The sequence below is a fragment of the Panthera pardus genome, unplaced genomic scaffold (assembly GCF_024362965.1).
Source record: "Panthera pardus isolate Hobbes unplaced genomic scaffold, ASM2436296v1 HiC_scaffold_16, whole genome shotgun sequence".
NCBI classification, from domain to species: domain Eukaryota; kingdom Metazoa; phylum Chordata; class Mammalia; order Carnivora; family Felidae; genus Panthera; species Panthera pardus.
In genome coordinates this window covers 25,315,205-25,340,022 of record NW_026526721.1, presented here as the reverse complement: position 1 = coordinate 25,340,022, position 24,818 = coordinate 25,315,205, and the positions used below count along the sequence as shown (strand labels likewise).

The 24,818-nt window shown below is 34.6% G+C and overlaps 1 protein-coding gene across 1 annotated transcript in view; it reads right to left on the bottom strand.

Annotated features, from left to right (window-relative positions):
- Positions 1-21,697, bottom strand: part of TMPRSS15 (transmembrane serine protease 15) — a 121,189-nt gene extending 99,492 nt beyond the window's left edge. The window contains exons 1-6 of the mRNA XM_019467770.2: positions 21,406-21,697; positions 18,743-18,873; positions 18,365-18,432; positions 7,108-7,259; positions 3,376-3,420; positions 1,575-1,610 (exon numbers count right to left, since the gene is read on the bottom strand). Of these exons, the coding sequence (XP_019323315.2) occupies positions 1,575-1,610; positions 3,376-3,420; positions 7,108-7,259; positions 18,365-18,432; positions 18,743-18,873; positions 21,406-21,550 (577 nt within the window). The 5' untranslated portion in view covers positions 21,551-21,697. The remainder of the gene's footprint in view (positions 1-1,574; positions 1,611-3,375; positions 3,421-7,107; positions 7,260-18,364; positions 18,433-18,742; positions 18,874-21,405) is intronic.
- Positions 21,698-24,818: the final 3,121 nt, after the last annotated feature.

The following is a 24,818-nucleotide window of genomic DNA, read 5'->3' as shown; positions in this document are numbered from 1 at the left end:
AAACACTTACATTAAGTCCAAGGCTTTCTTGCTCTAACATGGATTTTTTTCCACACATTTCTTTTAAGACATTTTAAACACTTAAGATGTCCTCATACTATGGTTTATAGGAATCACTCAGTAAACCAATCGGCAAATAGAAAACTGGCACAAATTTGGTTATTTATTGCTGACTTTCAGAGTTTTAGAAAGATATTTCTGAGGGGTGCCTGGGTGGCTCAGTCGGTTGGGTGTCCAACTTCGGCTCAGGTCATGATCTTGCAGTTTGTGGGTTCGGGCCCCTCGTTGGGCTCTGTGCTGACAGCTAGGAACCTGGAGACTACTTTGAGTTTTGTGTCTCCCTTTTTTCTCTCTTTGCCACTCACCTGCTCATGCTCTCTCTCTCTCAAAAATGAGTAAATGTTAAAAATTTAAAAAAAAAATACAAAGAAAGATATTTCTCAAAATATACTAAATTTACTTTTTCAGCTTATTTTTAGGCTAAAGGAATTAACCATTATCAATCCTAAAAGCATTTGTTTGAAAGTGTATTGTAAGGTTGTTTTAAATGCTGTAAATAGTCTTCCACATTGGAAAAGAGATTGTGTGATAAAGAACAACTTTATATTTTAGTAAGCAATATGTGATAAAGAACAACTTTATATTTTAGTAAGCTGTATTGCTCTATGGGTTCACACCTAAATACAACTCCAGGCAGCCTTTTCCTACTGTAAACAATCTCTGTGGATTTTGAGGTGTGATGGATTGGTTCATAAAGGATTTTGATTAATGATTCATGTATTGCTTTGCTTTTCAAACATCATGTCAACCAGTTTACTCAAGAATTATTAAGTCTTACTCAAAAGGGCATTTATAGTTTTACAAATATTCTTTCTTTGCATGTATATAACATTTGATATGAATTCTAATGACATAAAAATGACAGTATTACCTTAGGAGCTGAAGATATGTACAATATTTCCTTTTTGGAGTTTATCTGAAAGGTAAGGGACACACCCAGGCCATTCAACATGAAGATTAAGTTGGGACCTGAGAAGGCACTTTAGTTGTCAAATAGACACAGTAGACAATTACTAGGAATGCAGAGAAATGGGCACATCAAAGGTACATATTCAGAGTTAGCACAAGGTAGCCACTTACTGAAAACGTGTTGAATGAATGAACCTAAGGTTATTTTGGTGTTGGTTTGGCAACCTGGATTGTGTTGAGAGAGCTAGGATTTCTACTTTGTATGGAGACAGAATAATCAAAGAAGAAAAATCCCTCACATCTGATGAAACCTACATCCCTCTAGAAAGCATTTTGATCCTATTGGTGGCATTCTTAGTGTCAGATAATAACCAGAGTTCTAATGGAGGACTAGCGTGAGGTCAGATAATCCAAGCATAAGCCTTAAATTATTGCTCACTTTTGGTGAAATCTTAGGCTAAAGCTGCACACTTTTATGCTGCAATTTTATTATTCATAAAATAAGAGTAACATTAACTGCTGTGTTAGCAGAGAATTCTCAAGAGCCTAAAATAAAACAAGTAAAAACTTTTTAAAAAGGTATAAATAAAATTACTTAAACTGACCTGGAGTTGCCAGAGGACGGCCGGTTGTTAGCCTGCCTATAAAAAGAAATGGTGTTAAGATAATTATTACCTTTTTAAACTGATTATTAACAATTTATTGTGTATTCTCTGTGTTTAATATTTAACCTGAGAGTTTTTAAAGTTACTGTGAATTATGATTATCTATTAACTTAAGAAAATGTCATTTGTATCTGGATCCAAGAATAAGTCTTTTATGTTTTCATTGGTTTTTAGAATTGTAGAGCAGAAGTATTTAGATTTTAAGTCATCTTTTATTTTCTAAATAGAGAAGATGTTATTCAATGATCAATAACCAAACACAAGGATTCATTAATATCTTAATGATATTAAACTTAAATTTTCTAGGTTAATCTGATGTTATGTGAAGCAGAAGCTTGAGATATGCTTAGACCATGGGCTTTGAGGTCCAAAGGAATTGCTTTTAATTCCTCAGTTTGACACTTAGTAGCTATGTGACTCTGGGCACATTGCTTATTATTTATTTCTTTTTAAGTGGAAAAAAAATATTACTTCTCTAAAGGATCATTCTGAGGAATAAATGAGGCAATGCTGGTAAAATATACTACCTGGCCCAAGAAGACACTTAAAAAATGTAGATCTTTCAAATATTATAAAAATGGTCATGATAATAGATAATGCTGAAAGTAATATATTTATAGTTTCTATAACAATTTATACTTTAAAAATCATTTATGTATAAATTTGATATTTGGGATGACTTTGAAATATTCGGAACAATTTTATTATCTGCAATTTATGGGCAGTAGATTTTCAGAGAGGTAAAGAGATGTGTCCAGTGGTTCTGGTAATTGGCAGAGCCAGGATTGATGTTTAAATCTCCTGAATTCGATTTAAATAATTTTTCTACAACATAATAATTTTACATTATAAGATCAGCTAGGTTAATTTTAGAATTATTAACAATTTCTCAAAGCAAACTCTTTTGATAGTGGTATGATCTTGGTGAGACAAAGTGAAGTTCTGAATTTTATGAGCAGTAGTAATCAATTATAGTTAGAAAGATGGAGTAAGAAAATGCTGGAACAGAGCAAAGGTAACAATAAGCTTTGGATTTTCCTTTCTCAAGAATGCAATATATTCTGAAAGTCATCATTTGTTTCTCTTTTAAATGCTGTTTTCTTTATTCCTAGTGATCTTATAAATGTTAGGGATTCATCTCCAAGCCTGTAAGATTAGAGCCACATTTTAGAATGCTACACATACATACACACACAAACACTCTCACACATACATACGTACACTCATACATACACCATATGTAAATAGAGTTTAAAATATGAAAGGAACATTGAAATTAAAGATGCATGCCCTTGGTATGTGTAACTAGGTATTATGAACTCTGCAATATTATGAACTATATTGTTTTTAACCAAATGTACACTTCTTAATATGAAGAATAAACGTCTTAGAAAGGGCTATTAAAAATAACCTTTTCTAATGTCATGGAGCTTGATGACCACCAATATATGCATATATGTGTGTATATATATATATGTGTGTGTGTGTATATATATATGTGTGTGTGTGTATGTGTATATAATTTTGTTTGTTTGTTTATTTATTTTTGAGAGAAAGAGCATGAGAAGGGCAAAGAAAGAGAGAATTCCAAGCAGGCTCTGTTCTGTCAGCACAGAGCTCAATGTGGGGCTCAAACTCACAGACTTTGAGATCATGACCTGAGCTGAAGTCCAATGCTTAACCAACTGAGCCACCTAGACACCCCCAAATTACATTTAAAAAAAATGCCATTAGTACTTACCTGAAGTTGTGGCAGGAATTACTGTAGAGAAATTCTCCAAAGATGCTGGAATAAAGCAAAGTTGATTTGAAGTTTGGGATTATAATAGAAATATATTACAAAACAGTGAATGCAGTTTGAATATTGTTCAAAGGACAGCTGATCCTATAGAGTTCCCATTTTATCCTATCTTATGCTGGATGTTTCTATTATTATTTGATTGTGATACATTTGATGAATTTCCAGAATCTGTATGTGCTGTATATAAAATTTACCTATGCAAAAAGTTTGCTTTGTTTTACTCATTTAAGAAAGATATCTAGATCTATTTTTAATTTTTTGAGAAACCTCCACACTGTTTTCCAGAGTGGCTGCACCAGTTTGCATTCCCACCAACAGTGCAAGAGGGTTCCTATTTCTCCACATCTTCTCCAGCATCTATGGTCTCCTGATTTGTTCATTTTAGCCACTCCGACTGACATGAGGTCATATCTCAGTGTGGTTTTGATTTGTATTTCCCTGATGAGGAGTGACGTTGAGCATCTTATATACAATGGAATACTACTTGGCAATGAGAAAGAATGAAATATGGCCTTTTGTAGCAACGTGGATGGAAGTGGAGAGTGTTAAGCTAAGTGAAATAAGTTATACAGAGAAAGACAGATACCATATGTTTTCACTCTTATGTGGATCCTGAGAAACTTAACCAATGACCATGGGGGAGGGGAAGGGAAAAAAAAGAAAGGGAGGGAGCCAAACCGTAAGAGACTCTTAAAAACTGAGAATAAACTGAGGGTTGATGGGGGGTGAAAGGGAGGGGAAAGTGGGTGATGGGCATTGAGGAGGGCACCTGTTGGGATGAGCACTGGCTGTTGTATGGAAATCAATTTGACAATAAATTTCATATTAAAAAAAAAGATATCTATTCATCATAGTTATATAGGATAACTTATATTTAAGACAGCTAATATAACATTGCACACCAGAACATGTCAAAATTAGAATCAGTAGCTTTTCACTGAAATATATGGAAGATATCAAAATAATCTTGCACACAATAATATCTACTGAGAACCAAGTCTTATTTAAATAAAAAGTTTTTCACACAAAAGATAAAAACTAGCTGTTTTATTCTCTTTTTAAAATATTTAATAGTTTTAAAAACATAATGACAACTATGTACAGTATAAAGGAAACCAAAGCATTCCTTATGAAAAACTCCCATCTGGTCAATTTGTTTTTATTTAAAACTGTATTTAAGATAAGTATGTTATGAGGTATATTCTTTTCTACTGGCTAGGTTATTTATTCCAGTATTTCTTCATTTTTACATTGTCTCATTCCTACAAGATCTATAGCAGCTCCATAAACAATTTTTGGTAGATTGATGAAGACAACAAAACAAGATTTATAAGATTTTTTCATAAATAATTTAATATTTTAATTTTTTATGATTTGATTTGGCTGTAAACTATATAAAAATTCCAGATATTTATAAAAATTTCAACCAATTTTAAATGTAATAAATTAAACAATTCACATGATACAAGTAAATATTAAACTCATTAAACTTAAATATCTAAAATTAAGCTTGCTATCATGTTCATAAATATGTGCTAACAGAGTTCAACAAATTAAATGTAGCTTCTATGTGTGGAGCATATTCTTGAGTTGATGATATAGTTTATTGCATCTATGATATTTATTTCAGATAACTCAAATATATACTTTTATTGAATAAATAAATATTTTTAAAAACCACCCATAAATAGCCCAACTGTAGGGAGTCATGAAAATAAGTTTCAGCATATCTGTTAAAACATTTGCCAGAAGAGACTTTCAGAAACTGATGCATATTCAACTAAAGATAGTAAGAACCCAACTTTCTAGAAGAAAATGACTATTGAGACAGTATCGGTCAATGCTGTTCAAAGATAAAACCATCGTAAACAGGGCTGCCCAGGTGGCTCAGTCAGTTGAGCATCCGATTCTTGATTTTGGGTCAGGTCATGATCTCACGGTTGTGAGACAGAGCCCCGATTTGGGATCCGAGCTGAGCGTGAAGCCTGCTTGGGATTCTCTCTCTCTCCCTCTCTCTCTCTCTGCCCCTCCTCTGCTCATGCTCTCTCTCTATCATAATATAAATAAATAAACATTAAAAAAACATTGTAAACAAACTAGCATAATGGGTAAGAGCACAGACATTGGGGTCAGATCAGCTGGGTCAGAATCTTCCTTCTAACTCTAAATACCTATGTAATTTAAGGCTATTTATCAAAATTATCTGTTTTTGTCTTCTCATCTGTAAAGTGAGGGTTAGTAAAGACACGATGTAATAAGATTAATGCAAAGGTTAAATGTTTTGTAGATAAATCACCTATTCTAACTCATAGTAGTAGTTTTTAGCTCAACTGAATCAAAGATCCACAACGTCCCTGCTCCAGCTTTTGCGCCAGAGGGAACCAAGCTATCAGTAGAGGAAGCTCTTAAGAGCATTAGTTGTCTTCTCCCTAAACAGCAGGATACAGGAGGAGACTCAATGAATGAGAAAACTATGCTTGATGAGCCAATACTGTAAGGAGAAGCAACTTTCATATCTAGTATTACAAAATCAAAAACAAGACAAAAAACTTCTGCATGTTTTTATATATTTGATTTAGAGACAAACCTGTACTGACTGATCTCATTCTATAGCAAAACTGCTTCAACTGGTGTTAGGCTATTTAAATTTTGTCTTTATTCCACTTGATGTGGGTATTTATATACTGGTTAACTTTCTGAAGTCCCAAAATTTCCAAATTCCGGAACTTACCTGACTCCAAGGTTTATAGGCAAGGGATGGTGGACCTGGATAGATCTGGTAAATTAGTAGTATTGTTTTCAAACAAAATGAAGATATATGTAAATGTTTGTTGAACTGAATTAGATGGAGGATAACTAGAAAGGAAAATTTAGAATAACCTAGGTGTTGATAGACATTATTGTCCTACTATTATTTTTAATGCCTTATATCTCTTCCCCTTTGATTTATTTTTATTTTAAAATTACTTATTTTAGGGGCACCTGGATGGCTCAATCAGTTAAGTGTCAGACCTCAGCTTAGGTCATGATCTCGCGGGTCATGGGTTCAAGCTCTGCATTGGGCTCTGTGCTGACAGCTCAGAGCCTGGAGCCTGCTTGGGAATCTGTGTCTCCCTCTCTCTCTGCCCCTCCCCCACTTGTGCTCTCTCTGTTTCAAAAATAAATAAACACTAAAAAAATTAAAATTACTTATTTTAAAAATGAAGCTTTATTTTTTATTAATAAATAACTGGGATGAATCAAACTCATTGAGCTTTCTATGTTTTTTCCTCTCCTTGTAAGTTCTTAATTAGAGTGGGCTTGACATGTGACTTTGTAATTTAATAACATCTATGACTATCCGAAAGTAATGAGCGTTACTTACTATCAGAGGGTTCCTGGAAAGTTAGGGTGAACTTGACAAATGCCAAGAATGTGATGTGACCCACAAACATTTATGTATGCCAATATTTTCAGAACCTTTTTGATATTTTACAAACTTTTCCTCACTTTTGGTATTTTTCTTCAAATATGATTTCTCCATATTTCACATTTCTCATGTAAATGTGTTACCTCAGGCAATAAGACATGTTCCTAAAGTCAAGGACGATCCCACTGCTTCCCTGGTATATAGCTAGAATTTTAATTTCATAGCTTAATGATTCAAAGAAATCAAATAATGTTCACAGATACCTGTGATATCAATGCTGTTTAAATCAATATGGAAAGTGACCAGTTGGCTGGATTTCTTTGCTTCAATGCCTTGAATCAGTTCTTCTTTTACATTTTCATCTGACACCCACTGGGCAAAGAAAAGGTCAAATATAACTATAATGCTGCCATTTCTGTAAAGCAAAAGATGATATAAGAGGAAAAAGTCAGCCTTCATCAAATGATTCGTATTTAATTCATGTAAGGGGTCTTTGAAATTCTCTACAGTTATCACCTTATTACACTTGTGTAGTAAACCTTGGTAGGTTAGGTGAAATATTACCTTAATTTACAGGTGGAAGAAAAGGGGATTGGAAAACTAAGTGTTTGTCCAAGAACACAGACATATCCGGAATTAAAGTTTCTGAGTTCTACATTAGCACCCTAATCCTCAGGCCAGGCTCTTCCCTAGGTTACCTGTGTCAAATTAAACAAAATCACATGGTATCATGATATTTACTCTTAATTTACTGTGCAAAGGAAAGAAAAGTGTGGATCTGTAATTTTTCACAGATGATTTCTAAGTTGGGAGAAGTCTAAGATAGTTTCACTAATTTCAGAGTTTTCTATGTACTTTATAAAGGCCTGATAGCAAGCTTAGAGCAATGAATCATATCTACTTTTTCTTCTCTATTCTTAATATAAAAATATCAAAATATGCCCTGATTTCTAGGGATAGAAAGAAGATTCATACACGTGGGATTATTGGGGAAATGCAGTCTGTCTCATAGTCAGGAGTTGGGATTATTTTGCCTACATTATTTCTGACCATAACATTAGAATCCAATTATATGGCCCAAATTATATTCCCTTTTATTTACCCCCTGTTCTGAAACATCCATTTAAAAAGTTTGATTAATTGGTGATTTGTTTACAGTTTAAACAATAAAAAAATGAATAAATTTTTGGCCCAACAGGGATACTTGAGAGACTTTTGCTCTCCTGCCTACACTTCTGCTTGGCTCATGGTATTCTTCCGGGGTAAAACCACTTGGGAGCCAAACTCTAGTCTTGATCTCCATTGTGTGCCCCTCAGAAAGCTGCGGGTACTCGGAGTATACTTGGACCCTAAAGAGGAAGCCTAGAGAGAATCAAATTTTCCATTGTATGTTTGCTGGTTCTGAAATTTGGGCAGTTACACTCATACCCTGTGGTATCTATAAGTTAATAAGATTCTTCAAGGATTTCCTCAACTCTAAAAATGTTCTTTATCTGTCCATACCATTGTCTTGGTAGAGCTTGCAATTTTTTTCCCCCCAGGACTATATATTGAATCAGAACATTCCTTGAATATCATAGTAGATCAGCATGTCCTCCAGGTACAATATTCTTTCTTAATATCTGTGCCACTATTCAGGTTTCACAGTTTAGCAGAGGGATTGTTGTCTTTGTAGCTAGTTTCTCATTTTGGAAATAAAGTGGCTTACTCTGATGTAATAATTTCACACTTTACCTCTATTAAATAAGTTATTTTTAAAAGTCAGAATGTTTAACTTCGCATAAATCATAGTAACCCAATCTTGTAAATGAGAAGATTCCTCAGTGACTGTTTAGTTCAGAGGTCCCCAAATTTACCCCTACATGGAACCACTTGCAGTCTTTCAAACAGATACATTTTGTCACACATTGTCTTTTTATCTACTCTTCCACCTTCATTAATTTTTCCATGCTGACTGATCCTTAATTTTTTTTGAGAATGACTCTCCATTTTCTCAGGAAACGTGATGTCTTCTCCAACCATTCTTCATGTCAATGGCAGTTTTATCCAAGGCCATATGAATGAAACTTGGTGAATGGAATCTGAGGGGACACTGGTGAGAAACTTCTGGAAAATTTGTCCATATCTACCTGGAAAAAAGCTCATAGTAGACTACTACTCTTCTTTGTTCAACATTATTATATTTACATGTGATTGTCAGAACTGCCACTACCATCTTGGGACCTTGAGACAAGCTATGGTTGATAAGCTAAAGATGGCATAGTGAAAGAAGAAAAGCACCCAAATTCCAGCTCATGTCATTGTCATTGTACCATTGACTTAACCTCTGCTGAAATCTCCAGTTTTCTTGTGATGTCAGATGATAACAGCTTTTGCTGTTTATGGCACTTTATGTCGTGTGTGTGTGTGTGTGTGTGTGTGTGTGTGTGTGTGTGGTGTGTTTGGGGAGACAGCAACAGCATGAACAGGGGAGGGGCAGAAGGAGAGAAAGAGAGAGAGAGACAGAGAGAGAGAGAGAAAATCTTAAGCAGGCTTCACATTTTGGGTGGAGCCACACATGGGACTTGATCACAACTCTGGGATGACCTGAGCCAAAATCAAGAGCAGGATGCTAAACCAACTGAGCCACCCAGAGGCTTCTGGTCATGTGTTGTTAATTGGAGTTCTAAAAATCCTAACTGGCCAAAGAATTATTCACCGTGATCAAGTGGAATTTATTCCTGGGCTGCAGGGCTGGTTCAATATTTGCAGATGAATCAATGTGATACACCACATTAATAAAAGAAAGGATAAGAACCATATGATCCTTTCAATCGATCCAGAAAAAAACATTTGACAAAATACAACATCTTTTCTTAATAGAAACCCTCAAGAAAGTAGGGTTAGAAGGAACATATGTCAACATCATAAAGATCATTTTTGAAAGGCCCACAGGTTAATATCATCCTCAATGGGGAAAAGCTGAGAACTTTCCCCCTAAAGTTAGAAACAGGGATATCCACTCTCACCACTATTGTTCAACAAAGTACTGGAAGGCCTAGCCTCAGCAATTAGACAACAAAAATAAATAAATGTTATACAAATTGGCTAAGAAGAAGGCAAACTTTCACTTTTTGCGGGTGACATGATACTCTAAGTGGAAAATAAGAAAGACTCCACCAAAAAACTTCTAGAACTGATATGTGAATTCAGAAAATCCAGGACATAAAATCATTGTACAGAAATGGGTTTAATTTCTATACAACAATAATGAAGCAGCAGAAAGAGAAAACAAGGAATCTATCCCATTTGAAATTGCCACAAAAACCATAAAATACCTAGAAATAAACCTAACTAAATAGGTAAAAGGTATGTACTCTGAAAAATACAGGAAGCTTATGAAAGAGATTTTAAAAAGGCATAAAGAAATGGAAAACATTCCATGCTCATGGATTGAAAGAACAAATATTGTTAAAATGTCAATATTACCCAAAACAATTGATGCATTCAGTGCCATCGCTCTCAAAATAACACCAGCATTCTTCACAGAGCTAGAACAAATAATCCTAAAATTTTTATGGAACCACAAAAGACCCCGAAGTAAAAGTAATATTGAGAAAGAAAACCAAAGCGCTGAGGCATCACAATCCCAGACTTTAGCCTGTACTACAAAGCGGTAATCATCCAGACAGTATGGTACTGGCACAAAAACAGACACAGAAGTTAATGGAACATAATAAAGAACCCAGAAATGGACCCACAAATGTGTGTCCAACTAATCTTCTACAAACCAGGAAAGAGTATCCGATGGAAAACAATTCAGCAAATGGTGTTGGGAAAACTGGAAGGCAACATGCAGAAGAATGAAACTGGACCACTTTCTTACACCATACACAAAAAAAATTCGAAATGGATGAAAGACCTAAACATGAAACAGGAAACCATCAAAATCCTAGAGGAGAAAATAGGCAGCAACCTCTTTGAGTTCAACCACAGCATCTTCTTACTAGACATATCCCCGGAGGCAAGGGAAATAAAGCAAAAATGACCTATTGAGACCTCATCAATTTAAAAAGCTTCTGCATGGTGAAGAAAACAATCAGCAAACTCAAGGGCAACCAGTGGGATGGAAGAAGATACTTGCAAATGACATCAGATAAAGGGTTAGTATCCAAAATCTATTAAGAACTTATCAAACTCAACACCCATAAAACAAATAATCCAGTGAAGAAATGGGCAGAAGACATGATTAGACACTTTTCCAAAGAAGACTTCCAGATGGCTAACAGACACATGAAAAGATGCTCAACATCACTGAGCATCAGAGAAATACAAACCAAAACAACAATGAGATATGACCTCATACCTGTCAGAATGGCTAAAATCAACAACTCAATAAACAAGAGATGTTGGTGAGAATGTGGAGAAAAGAGAACACTTTTGCACTGTTGGTGGGAATGCAAACTGGTGCAGCCACTCTGGAAAACAGTATGGGGGTTTCTCAAAAAATTAAAAATAGAACTACCCTATGACCAGGAACTGCACTACTAGGTATTTATCCAAAGGATACAGGAGTGCTGAATCAAAGGGGCACAGGCACCCCAATGTTTATCTCAGCACTGTAGACAATAGCCAAAGTATGGAAAGAGCCCAAATGCCCATTGGCTGATGAATGGATAAAAAAGATGTGATATATATACACAATGGAATATTACTCGGCAATCAAAAAGAATGAAATCTTGTCATTTGCAACAACGTGGATGAAACTAGAGTGTATTATGCTAAGTGAAATAAGTCAGTCAGAGCAAGATAAGTATCATATGATTTCACTCACATGTGGAATTTAAGAAACAAATCAGGTTAACATAGGGGAAGGGAAGGAAAAATAAGATAAAAACAGAGAGGGAGGCAAACCATAAAAGACTTAAATACAGAAAAGAAATGGAGGGTCTTGGGTGGGGGGATGGGCTAAATGGGTGATGGGCGTTAAGAAGGGCACTTGTTGGGATGAGCACTGGGTGTTATATGTAAGTGATGAATTACTGGGTTCTACTCCTGAAACCAATACTACACTGTATGTTAACAAAGTTTAATTTAAATAAATAAATTTAAAAAAAAATCCTAACTGGCATACAACTTCCAGGCTTTATTCCATGTTTATTTAAACAGAAGCTCCAGAAAAGAGAGATTACTCTGTTTTTGCACCTAATGTTGGCCAACATTGTTATTTTAGCAACAAGGAGATTGAGGCCTGGACTAATGTAGGTAACTTTGCCCAGAGTTACACAGCCTATTACTCTCAGAGATAGGAATGAAGTCCAGAGTCTCTGTTTACAGGTGTGGTTTTGTATAGTTCCCATTCCCATACTGTCAACACCATCACTATCAACACCATAGGAACTATTTGTTGAGAGGAAAGACAATACAGTACATTTGCTTAGATGCAGGTCCAGGTTTTCATTTTGCATTTTTACTAGATTTTTATCTCAAATAAATGGGAAAGGTAGCTAGTTGGGTTTGGGGAGGAACAGATAGATCATTTTTCCCTGCATAATTTCAGGAGATAGAATCTTCTATTTTTCTCTTCCTTCACACTTCATCTCTATTAAATAAATAATTTTTAAAAGGCAGATTGTTTAACTTAATTTAATCATAGTGACCAAATTTTATAAATGAGAAGTCTCTCTCACCTTCTGCTGCTCTCCTTCTTCCTCTTCTCTCTGACACTCTCCTCCCTGTCCTACTTCCTTCCCACCCCATCCCTCTACTCTCCTCCTCCTCCTGCACTTCTTCCTCCTCCTTCTTCTAATTATGCCTCCTTAACCGCCCTTTGCCCCCATATAGTTAAATGGACAGTATTAAATATGGACAGGATTAAAATACATTTCTCGGTCTTCATATCAAAATTTTAAACTTATCCTTGATTGCACAGTAGATAGTTTAATTCTTTAATTCAATTCTGATTAAATCTGAGCCGTTTCTTTAAAAAAAATGTTCATTTATTTTGAGAGAGAGAGAGAGAGAGAGAGAGAGAGAGAGAGAATGAAAGAGTGAGCATGCATGAGTTGGAGGAGGGTCAGGGAACCAGGGAGACAAAGAATACTTGGCAGCCTCTGGACTGGCAGCACAGAAACCAATGGGTGGGGCTTGAACCCGTGACCTATATCGCGACCTGAGCCAAAATCAAGAGTTGGTTGCCTAACTAACTGACTGAGGCACTCAGGCACCCCTACATCTGAGTTGTTTATGTAATCCCCACATGTTAAATTTGGCTGAATACTTGTGTTTATTTTATTTGAGTTAGAGAGTGAAGAAGTAAGGCATTTTTGTTAAAGAAAATACAAGTCTGGCATTTTCCTTCATTGCATGGAAAATGACTATATTAGTTCATAACCCGGCATAAAAATACATAAAGGTGTATCTTCTTAGCTGCAAATTATACATTTTATTTAGTTATTTGTACTTTAGAAGAGCAAGAGTTACACATTCTATATCTACTTTATTTGTTTATTTTTACAAACATCTTTTTGTGTTTTTAAGCTTTTTATTTTAATTCCAGTTAATTAGCATATATCACATACGGTTGTATTTTTTAAAATTTCTCTTCCTCAGTGTAAATCTTGAGATACAAGACATATATATAGAAATCAGGAAAAAACATAATAAACATTTGTGTTTTACCTAATGAGAAAGCTAAAGCTGTTATTTGATTGGTATGATACCAATCTCTATCACTGCTGTGAGATTGATTTTATTTATTAAAGTAAATGAGAATTCTTCCTTTAGGGAAATAACAACAACACCAACAACATAGCGATGGCTGTTTTCATTTCAAAGTACTTATTCCAGTGGAATATCTGAGTTTTTTTGTAAAGCAGATAAATCCTATCACTGTACGGAAAGCCTGTGTGCAATAAATCAAAATGTTTCTTATCTCTTATTTTCTTAATGATATTGATAACCTCTAGGGTTGCTGAGTAAACAAAAGCCTTTCCTTTCCTAACTTTGTGACTTGTCTGTGCTCAAAGGGCAAAATAAGCTGCATATCGCCACAAAGGGTAAACAGCACTTTATTAAAAGAATCAACTGCTAAATGCTCTCTGAATCAAAGCACTTTCCACAAAGCAGAATAACATTAAGTGTTCCCAGAGGAGAGCAAACCTGCAGAGTGGCCACACACACACATACACACACACACACTTGAATAGAGGAGCAGGAGTTGATATTAAGTAACACAATTTTTTAAATGTTTATTTTGAGAAAGAGCATGTGCAACCGAGGGAGGGGCAGAGAAAGAGAGAATCCCAAGCAGGCTCTGTGCTGACAGCAGAGAGACTGATGGGAGACTTGAACTCACCAACCATGAGGTCATGAGCTGAGCTGAAATCAAGTCGGATGCTTAACTGACTGGGCCCCGCAGGTCCCCCAATATTGAGGGATATTTTTAAAAGGAAAGAAGGATACCTTGATGACTAAGTTTAGTTTTCTGAGTGCTATAATGTGACCATATACATGTGAATATAATGTGAGTTTAATTGAAATCAGTAATAAAAAGGAAAATAGGTATTTTAAGGGATTTTTTAATCCACACTGTTGGTGGGGATATGGTTAGTTGAGAATTCAGTTATTTCTGTTGCCCGTTTTATAAACTGGAATTTAAAATTAAAATAACTTGGGGCGCCTGGGTGGCGCAGTCGGTTAAGCGTCCGACTTCAGCCAGGTCACGATCTCACGGTCCGTGAGTTCGAGCCCCGCGTCGGGCTCTGGGCTGACGGCTCGGAGCCTGGAGCCTGTTTCCGATTCTGTGTCTCCCTCTCTCTCTGCCCCTCCCCCGTTCATGCTCTGTCTCTCTCTGTCCCAAAAATAAATAAAAAACGTTGAAAAAAAAAATTTAAAATTAAAATAACTTATAAAGGTAATTAGGAGTCTGCCGCTTTATTCTGAGTATGTCATTTTATAAATGATTATTTAAAGTAAATCTAAATGTTTGCTAGTTGCTTTCTTTCCTGCTTCTGAATTTCTTTCTCTTCTCAGTCTTGCAAAGAACTGACCTATAATTTATCTTACAGACATTTTCATGAAATTCTTTTGCATTGCATCTTTCAAATCTTTTCTTCTGATTTAAACGTAGTTCAGGTACAACTGGGCGAAAGTATCTCTACATTGATACAGTGTATTATTTGTGAATCATTATAAAATACATAGCAAGATTTAGGTACTACATTGGTCTTCTAGGTAGCTATGAAGAAAGAGAAAGAATTAATTCCTCAGCTCAATAATTTATGGTTTCCAGTATAGTGGCTTTACCTTCTAGAGAAATAAAAGATTACTTATTAAATATCAAAGAAAATGCTGGGTTTGATAAATGGGGTTTTGATCATCCATTAGGCCTATATATATAAAAGTCTATATTCAGCAATTTTTCCTCATCTAGTAAAAATAAAGTTATCCAGCATGTTGTAAACATGTGGATATGAAGACTTCCATTAGCAAAACTATCCTAATAAACTCTGCAATGGACTCTGTGCTTTGTATGGATTTCACTGAGCAGAGCCTGATATGAGAGGCAAGTACCTGGGGTAACTCTCCTTAAGGAATGCTAAAATACTTGAAAAAACTCTGAATTAAGGCTTTAATGCACAGATCCACACTCAATCCTCTACAAAACTGGAAAAGAGAAATTGAATCTACATACTCCAAAATAGATTGCTTGAAGTGACAAAAAAAAAATCTTGCATGCATGTTTTTATTATCACAGAATATTGAATAAATATTATAAAAATACTCTTTTGAGAAAGACAAAAAACAACAACAAAACCTAAACCAAACAAACATACAAACAAAAACCTTTCCTAAGAGTCCACATGTCTCCTTCCAGTTCTGATATTGAGCCCATAAAAGAGGCTCTTGCTGATAATAAGTCCTGGAAAACAAGGGTAGAAGCCTCTGTATTGTAGGTAGGAATGAAGACAGTAGATGGGTGTAGGGTTGTTGGCCATTGGGACTAAGATGTCATGAATATACAATTCGATCAAGAATAAGTACAGATAAATAAATAGATGAGAAAGAAGTAAGAAATGAAAGAAAGAGCAAAAGAGATTTTTAAACTTTTTTTCTATTGTTGTTGTTTTCATTATGACTTCCACTGATAGGATTAGTTTTGTTCCAACAAGAAATGGCAAGTCCCCGAGTTTTCTTCTGCCCATTAAATAATCCTCATTTGACCTTGTCATTGTTTTTCTTTTCTTCTTCTTTTTTTAAATGTTTATTTACTTTTGAGAGTGAGAGAGCAGGAGTGAAGGGGAGGAGCAGAGGGAAAGGGAGGCAGAATCCAAAGCAGGCTCCAGGCTCTGAGCTGTCAGCAGAGCCCCACATGAGGCTTAAACCCACGAACTGTGAGATCATGACCTGAGCTGAAGTTGGCTGCTTAACCAACTGAGCCACCCAGGCACTCCCATACCTTGTCATTGTTTTTCTAAATGAGATCTCTGCCTTTGACCTGACCTTCCTTCCTCTATTTGGTCACTAGGACTTAAAGATTCTTTTACCAAGTATCTTTGTCACAAGGCTCTCTGACTCAGTTGTTCTTGATGTGAGGTAGTAGATGAGACTCACTTTACAGTTAGACTCGCTGAATTTCTCCAATGACCTAGAGTCCCTTATGGCTTCCGCTTGAAAAAGGTTAAACGTCAGACTCCTAGGCTTATATTCAACACCTTCCTGTTGTCTCAACATCTTGTTGGACACTCACTGACAGACAGAAAACGTCATTAATATGCAACAATCCTTTCTGTAACAGAAATAGCTTCCCTTTTCTCCTCTCCTGAAGTAGTCTTGTCTCATGCTTATCAGACGAAACCTTCCATGACTCTCCTTTCCAACCCAAGGGGCTCTTGAATTTGTAACACTTCTGTGCTCCCAGAGAACTAGTTTAGATTTTTTTTTAATTAAAATTCTATGATAATAAAAAGTTAACGCCCTGGTCAGAGTATAGTTATCTTTATATCTGTAGGACAAGAGCTAAATAAAACATGTGGCACCTAACATAGTACTCAGTATATCAACATCAGGTGCCAAGGAAATGGTTTATTTACTTTCTAGGACTTTATAAAGTACATCCTCTGAGGCAGACATTAACTAGGTTCTGGAAATACAGGTATCAAAGATATTCTTTGCCCTGAGGGAGCTCATAGTCTAACAAAGGAGACACATTAACGATTATATTATAGTATGACAGTTGTTACTTTATTTGTAGGTACAGGATGCTAAGTGAGCAGGTCTGAGACATACCTAACTGGGGCAAGAGTATCATGTGACCATCCCTGTGGGAGATGCATGGACTGGTTCTTAATGGCTTGTAAGGATGGATTGTAATGATGGATGCAATATATAGTAAGGAAGAAATGCAGGTCTAGGCAGTGAAAAAGTATACAAAAGAGAGAAAGCAGGATATTTTTGCGAGTGTACAGGTGATATGGTAGGGCTAGTGCAGAAGCCTACACGGAGAGGGGAAAGAAAAATAGAAGGTCAGAGTGCTTTTCTTAGACAAAACCCCAGAAAGTACCTACCTGCATTTAAAATGGTAACGCTAGAAACAGTCTTCAGGTATTTGAAAGACTGAAATCTAAAGATAGAGATATATTTATTCTGTAAAACCTTAAGAACTACCATCAGGATCAGTGGGTGAGAGTCAAAGAAATAAAGGTGTGGTTGAGAATAAGAAATAATTTTCTAGAAACAAATTATAAAGAAACAAGTAAAACACCTCAGTAACAATGATGTTCACAGCAACGTTGAGAATGGATTCCTAATTTTTATCAGATATCCTTGTATAATGGAATCCATTTTAAGCAGTGTGAATCACTTTCTTTTGTTGGATGACAATAAATTTCCCACTGAAGCTGTGGGCATTCCAACCTAAAGCAGGCAAGCAAAGGCAGACTACATCATTTAAAGTCTTTCTCTCTCCTGAATTCCTATTCTACTAACTGTATATACAACTTGCCATGTAATGTTTAGTAACATTAGTCAGTACACAATAAATGATATATGTGTAGTAAATGATAAATTAATAAAAGTAAAATTAATGAATATTCACATTTTATAGGTAGTGACTTTGCTTTCTGAGTGCAGCAGTGAATAAGTGTCTTTTCTCTGTGACTTTCAGTGTAAATGGAGTGTGATGAATAAGCATCTTTTACACATTCAGAGCAAATGAAACACTCTGTGTGCATTTGCATACATTCAACCTCAGCCCTATCCATGTGTTTTTGAAAGATTTTACTCGGGAGAGAGAAACATGTTGACTTAAGATAAATTATCCAGCGTTATTATTTGCTACTAATATGAAAGTTTATGCTATGCCACTTTCCTCATAAAATCCTTAGAAAAATGTTGAAAATTTGAAATGTTCCTTTTTCTCTTGACAGTGGGTCACCCTGTTTTACACTTACCAAATATTAGTAAAAAATAAAATAAAATCACTATTTTGTGATTCTGGGCCTTCTTTCTAACAGTAGAAAATTTTTGAGCTGTACTTACTCAAATCTTAAAATTCTTGAGTTTTTATATTCATTTTTCAGATTACTTGATTGAAAGACATCATCTATCTAAAAAAAAGTTTAAAAAACAGTGTATTTAAGATTTAAACTTTTATAAAACATTTTAAACAAATTGATCTTTTTTTTCTGTTTAGAATTGGATCATAGGCAGTTTTCTTCTCTGTGGTGATAGGACTCATATATTTAAGCATTCTGGGCACATTTATTTACTACATGTATAATAAATACATTTATTACATTTATTTACTAATTTTCTCAAAGTAAGAAAATGGGATCTATGTATCTTTTGGCAAGTAGTTAGTGAAACTATGTTTTGAAATTTTAAATCAGCTGAAAAAAAAAAAAGACAGTCTCCTACCATTTGCTGAAGGTCAAAAGCAAGAATTTTGAAATCCGCTGAGAGTTTGTCTTGCAAATTAGGATTATACATGGCTCCAGCTGTTATTTTCAATGTCCCTCTGGCTTTGTGACTTTTTCCAAACACTGCATCTAAATGAATTAATAAGAAATAAAACACTAACAATATGAGTCATGAATAAGAGAGAATACGCACATTCCGGTTGATACTTAGACCTAAGGTTCTTGCTTCCTGTGTTGGAGTGGTGGTTCTTGCTTTTTCTTTGCAGACTTCATGTTCCATAATTAGGTGCTTTTTTTTTTTTTAAAGCTATATGGTTGTTTTACAAGATTAAAAATAAACTTCTTTATCCTACCATTTTTTTCCTTTTCTTTGAAATCTAACCCACAGTCTAAGCTCCAAGTGTTATTTTATTTTATTTTTTTACTACTGAGATTCCTGTTGGAAGATAAGGGACAAACTTACACCAATTTGGAGAACTGATCCAGGGACTCATGGTGAGAAATGGACCATTAAAAGTTTTAGAAGTTTGTAGTTGCTTTCAGATACTTCTTGAACACCCAGCATCCAGGGACACTGTTGGTTTTCTACATGCGGATTGCTGTGAAGATTTCAGTGTATGTGTTACTTTGAAAGATAGATGTGAAACTACTTTTTTTATTCTAGTAATTATAAAGTTGGCATGTATGACCTTTTGCCATTAAGTGGTGACTGTTTTTATTGGAAAAGTTGTTGAGAATGCTGCAGGAAATATATTATCCCATATAATAAAAAATGTAAGTGGAAAGGTAATAAATTGAATATAAACATGGGTAATAAAATGCGCCATCAAGTTTCGCATAATCCCTTTACCAGAATATCTTTTTTGACATATGTTTAAATTAAAATGAGACACTTCAACTGAAACACAATGATGAAATCATTAGTAAATATGGTAATAATGATATATAATTCTTACATTATGGTATAAGAAGGTGTTAGTTCTCCTTTTCCCAGATGGGGAAATTGGGGCTAAGAATCATTGTGAACACTTCCCAAGGTGATAATGGCACAGATGACAGATCTGGAATTTGGACACTGAGTGACATACTTTAGAACCCGGATCTGTCATACATTGACACCAAATTTCCCAGACCAGAAAGAACATTAGAAACTATTTAGCAATAAAGTTGCATAAAGTTCAGTCTAAACAGTTATCATTGCATAATTGGTGGAATATATTATCATTCATGCTATTTCATTTGTTTTTGAAAACTCAAAATTACATTTAGATTTGCATATTTAAATGTGAAATACAAAGAAAGACTGAGGAACTGTCCTGCACTGGAGGAGACTGAGGGAACAGGATAACAGTTCCTGTGTAGAAATCTGGTTTGAATCCTGAGCAGGTAAAGGACATTAGTGGGAAAACTGGCAAAATCTGAATAAAAATGTGTGGTTCAGTCAATAATATTGTACCAATGTTAATTTCTTGGTTGTAGCAATTGTACTACGGATATACAAGATACTGACATTAGGTGAAGGTAGGCCAAGGTTATATAAGAACCTACAATTTTTGCAATCTTCTTGTAAGTCTAAAATGATTTTTAATAAAAAGTAAAGCAATGCATTAAAAGTAGCATGGCTTTGTCCTCTAATATTCTATTTAAATGTAACTCAACTCCTTTTTTATATTCACTTATTCTATTAAATCGCATTAACATTTATAAATATTTATTTTTGTTTTGCTTGTAAAATAACTTTTGTAACTTCATTGAGCATTAAGATTCCAATGGACTCTTAAATGATTACACATTGTTCCAGTTACTTTTAGCGTTTAATTAAGACCAAAGCAGATGCTTTTCCAAAAGTCTAAGTGAACCTCTGTATAAAATATCCCAAATCTTCTTTTTCTTTTAAATACATCCCTTGTATACAGTATTTAAATGGAATTATATTGGACTTATTTTTTAAAACTATAAAGTACTGATACAAATTTAAACAAATTACTTAACTTTCTTTGTCTCCGATTCCTCACCTCTAAAATAAGGGTAACAATAACAACTAAATCATAGATTTGTTGTAGCAAGAGAATATATTTGAAGATCTTTGAAAAGTTGATGATATAGATAATTTAGGTGTAAATAATAGTTACCTTTCTTTATTTCTGTTTATTAAAAATTGCTATTCAGGTAGTTTGAGACCTAAGTCTACAATTATATCTAAGTTCCCTTGTATTCTTGTAGTGCAAAGTCTACAATTATATCTAAGTTCCTTTGTAGTCTTATTGTTGGACTAATAAGAAAATGAAACTGTTATTCCCTAGAAATAAATAATATATTTCCTTTAACCTTGCCTACTTACTGACTTGAATAGTCAACAACATTTTAATATATTTATGATTTAAATTCCATCAGAAGAAATCTGGGCTATGAAACTTACTTTGTTACATGTTAAAACTAAAAAAAAAAAAACTTACTTAACATCTTTTATTTTAAAAAGCTTAGTTTCATGCTTGAATTCTGAATTAAATTCCAAACTTGATACCGAAAGCATCCGAATGCGACATAGGTGTCTTGTCATGAGAGCACAGAAACGGATAAGACATCCTGGTGGGATAACTGAGATTAACCCGGGCACATTCATCAGAGAGTCTCTTCCTAAGCCAAAGCCACAGGGCTTACCTCTTTCTGATCCCTCGATTGCCAGCCAGGACACTGCAAATAATCCAGCACAGAGTGCCACCAGTAAGGCAAAGAGAGCTGCAAACAGGACCTCATAGGTGCTGAGAGAATGGTGCCTTGAAGGTATACCTCTTTTTGACACCATTTTTGGGTTTTGAAAGTATGCCAGTCTAAGAACTGTGAAAGAACATAGACCCCTGCACCAACTGAAGAGCAAAACCTCTCAAGTTGTCAAAGATTGGTAAAGCAACAACATAGGTCTATCTTACTGTTACTGGCTGGTGTAAATGAGTTGTGCATGACCCTTTAGCAACATTATGCCTCTATACATTGAGTAGCTTAAAAAGGGTGGTTAATCTTTAAGAAGATATTAATGAGTAAAGATACGGCCAGAGTTATAAACGTTAATCACCTGAACAGGCCATTTGTTGAGGTGAATGAAATTAAATGCATGTTGTAAACAAAAAGGACCCCTTATCATTTCCGGAACTATTAGGAAAAATAGGAAATTCATGGCAGGCCAATTAGTAATTAGGCACATGCAGTTGATATTTGTGGCGACTTTCTAACAGATCAACTTTGTACTCTCTGGCTCATGTCCTTATTAAGGCATTTCTACTGTTTTATGTGGGTGTAGGCATTCTAAAAATAACTTTTATGTATAGGTGTATGCTAAGCCCAACACATATATTGGTACATCTCTGTACATCTCTGTCTCTCCCTCCCTCCCCACCCTGTATACACACACATACACACACACACACATACATGTTTCTTATTGAAATAATAACACATTTTGTAATCTTTGTTATATTACCCATGTGAAGTTATGCAATGTAGGATAGTACTGATTTAACTTAAAACAAAGTCTGTTTTAACAAGGCATCCCATGGCTATTCTTTATGGCCTTGTGTGGTTACCAACGAATGGGAGTAGCTGCTCAGAGAGAAAAAAAACACAAAACATTTGTTTCTATTTTAAGGAAGTATTCTGGGTGGGGAAGACATTGCTCACTTGTCCTGAACTTTATCTTTTTAAACACACTAATTATAACAACAGAACAGGTTAGAGAACAGGTCAACCATAGCCCTTTGCTTTATATGAAAATCAAGATGGTTTTCTGATAATTAAAGAACAGTTTATCACTGACACTTCCACATTTTGAATAAATAATGAGTCTAGAATTAAAAATTAATAAACAAAACCTAAATCTATTCGTAAGTAAACCAGTTTGCCTCCCATCCTGTCAGGTGAAGCTGGCCAGAGATAAGGATGTCCTACGTCAGGTTCAGTGCTTGAGCACTGAAATTGTGGCATATTATAATTGGCTGCAATAAGCATCAACCACTTTTCTTTCTTCTTCTGTACCCTTGAAAGAAGAGAATTTTATGTTGCGCTCTGAAATTCTTGCTGATAAAAAGTAAGATATAAATAAATACATGTCATGGAATACATTTTTGGTTTTAATTTATCTAAATTAATACTAACTAAATTGTTAAACTCTCAAATATGCATGAAGTGAGAGATATTACTGATAGAGTTGGGAGAGGTTCATTTTACTTTTACTCCAGGAGGTGATTCTAGTAATAGACCAGACCCCTCAATAAAATTGGAGTTTGAAGAGGGACCCATGAATCTGGGGAACCAAGAATTTGGAAGTGAAATTGCTGTTTTTTACATTACAGCTGATGCAGATGCGATTGCTTTTGAGAAATCGGGTAGAACTTTGTTATAGTTCTTTGGACTTTGTTATATAAGAGAAGAGACAAGAGCACAATACGTTCACATGCTCTGCTCCAAGTACAGGGTAAAATAGATTAAATATAAGATTGAATACCAAAAATTATATACTTGGTTTCAGAAATGAAATCGGCATTTATATTACAAATTCTCCTGAAATCATATGCTTTAAGTAATTTACTTAATACATTCACATAAATGAGTGGGAGAATAGCTTTCTTTAAAAGAGACAATGATTTATGAAGGAAAGACTAAAGTAGAACAAACAGGTTAATGTGAAAAAGAAGAAATCATATGTCTTAAAATTTAAACAATTACTAAAATAAAAATGGAATTTACTGTATAAGATAATAAAACTCATTACAGAGTTATAATAATAAAGAGTGTATGATATTGGTCCAGGAGTAGAAAACATCTTGGAGGGGTAGAATAAAGAGCCCCCAAACATTCCATTCACATATGGAAACTTCATGGATCAAAAAGATAGTTACTAATAATAGGTGAGGAAAGGATGTCTATTCTATTCAATAAATAATGCTGGGTTGGTTGTTTATCCCTCACAGGAAAAATAAAATAGACCTTTATCTCACACCATAAAGAAAAATAAATTCCAGGTAGGTTACATATACACAAAAAGTGTAGAAAAAAATTTGAACGAAATATTGAAATATGTCTTTCTGATAATAGGGCACTGAACGAGTTAAAAACAAACAAACAAAAATAATATAAAAACAGGGAGGGGGACAAAACAAAAGAGACTCAAATATGGAGAACAAACTGAGGGTTGCTGGAGGGGTTGTGGGAGGGGGGATGGGCTAAATGGGTAAGGGGCATTAAGGAATCTACTGAAATCATTGCTTCACTATATACTAACTAATTTGGATGTAAATTTTAAAAAATAAAAAATAAAGTAAAAAAAATAAAATAAAATACTGATACACAGCCAAAAACAACCGCGAGGCTTTTTTTGAAGCAAAAGATATCAAAAACAAAATAAAAATCAAGACACATACTAGATCTTTTCTTTTCTTTTTTTCTTTTTTCTTCTCTTTTATTTTCTCTTTCTTTTTTTCTTTTCTTTTTTTTTTTTTTTTTTTTTTTTACTGTGAATGTTTTAGTTTGGCTACAAACAGTACAGAATTGAGGCAAAGATTTTTGTATAAATTTCTCAAATTTATTTGGGGGATTACCAAAGGAAACTCTATGAGAGGAGCTGGAAAATAAAAAGGGAGAAAATAAAGCCAATAAAGGGTCTATAATCAAGCCATTTACTACCATTGACTCAGGAACATAATCTTGCTGGGGACTGTGTGAGACAGTGAGGAAAATTCTCTGACTTATTCCAACTAAAGGGTAATAACTTCTAAGCAGGAAAGAGAGGAGGATAGTGTAGGAATGGAATACCAACCATGAGGGCTTCAATTGTATTTGTATTGTGCTCATTCTCTTAAAATTTTTAAAACAAATTAATGAACCATTAATGGCAGAGCTAGATGATTAAGAAATATGAGTTAATACTATTCTGTATTTTACCACTGTGTGTGTGTGTGTGTGTGTGTGTGTGTGTGTGATTGAAGTTCCTGTGATATTTTCATTTTTAGTAAATGCTCTTTAAATTTTTGAAACTTTATGTGTAGAACTTCCTACTTTGAGAAATACAGAAGTTACAAAAA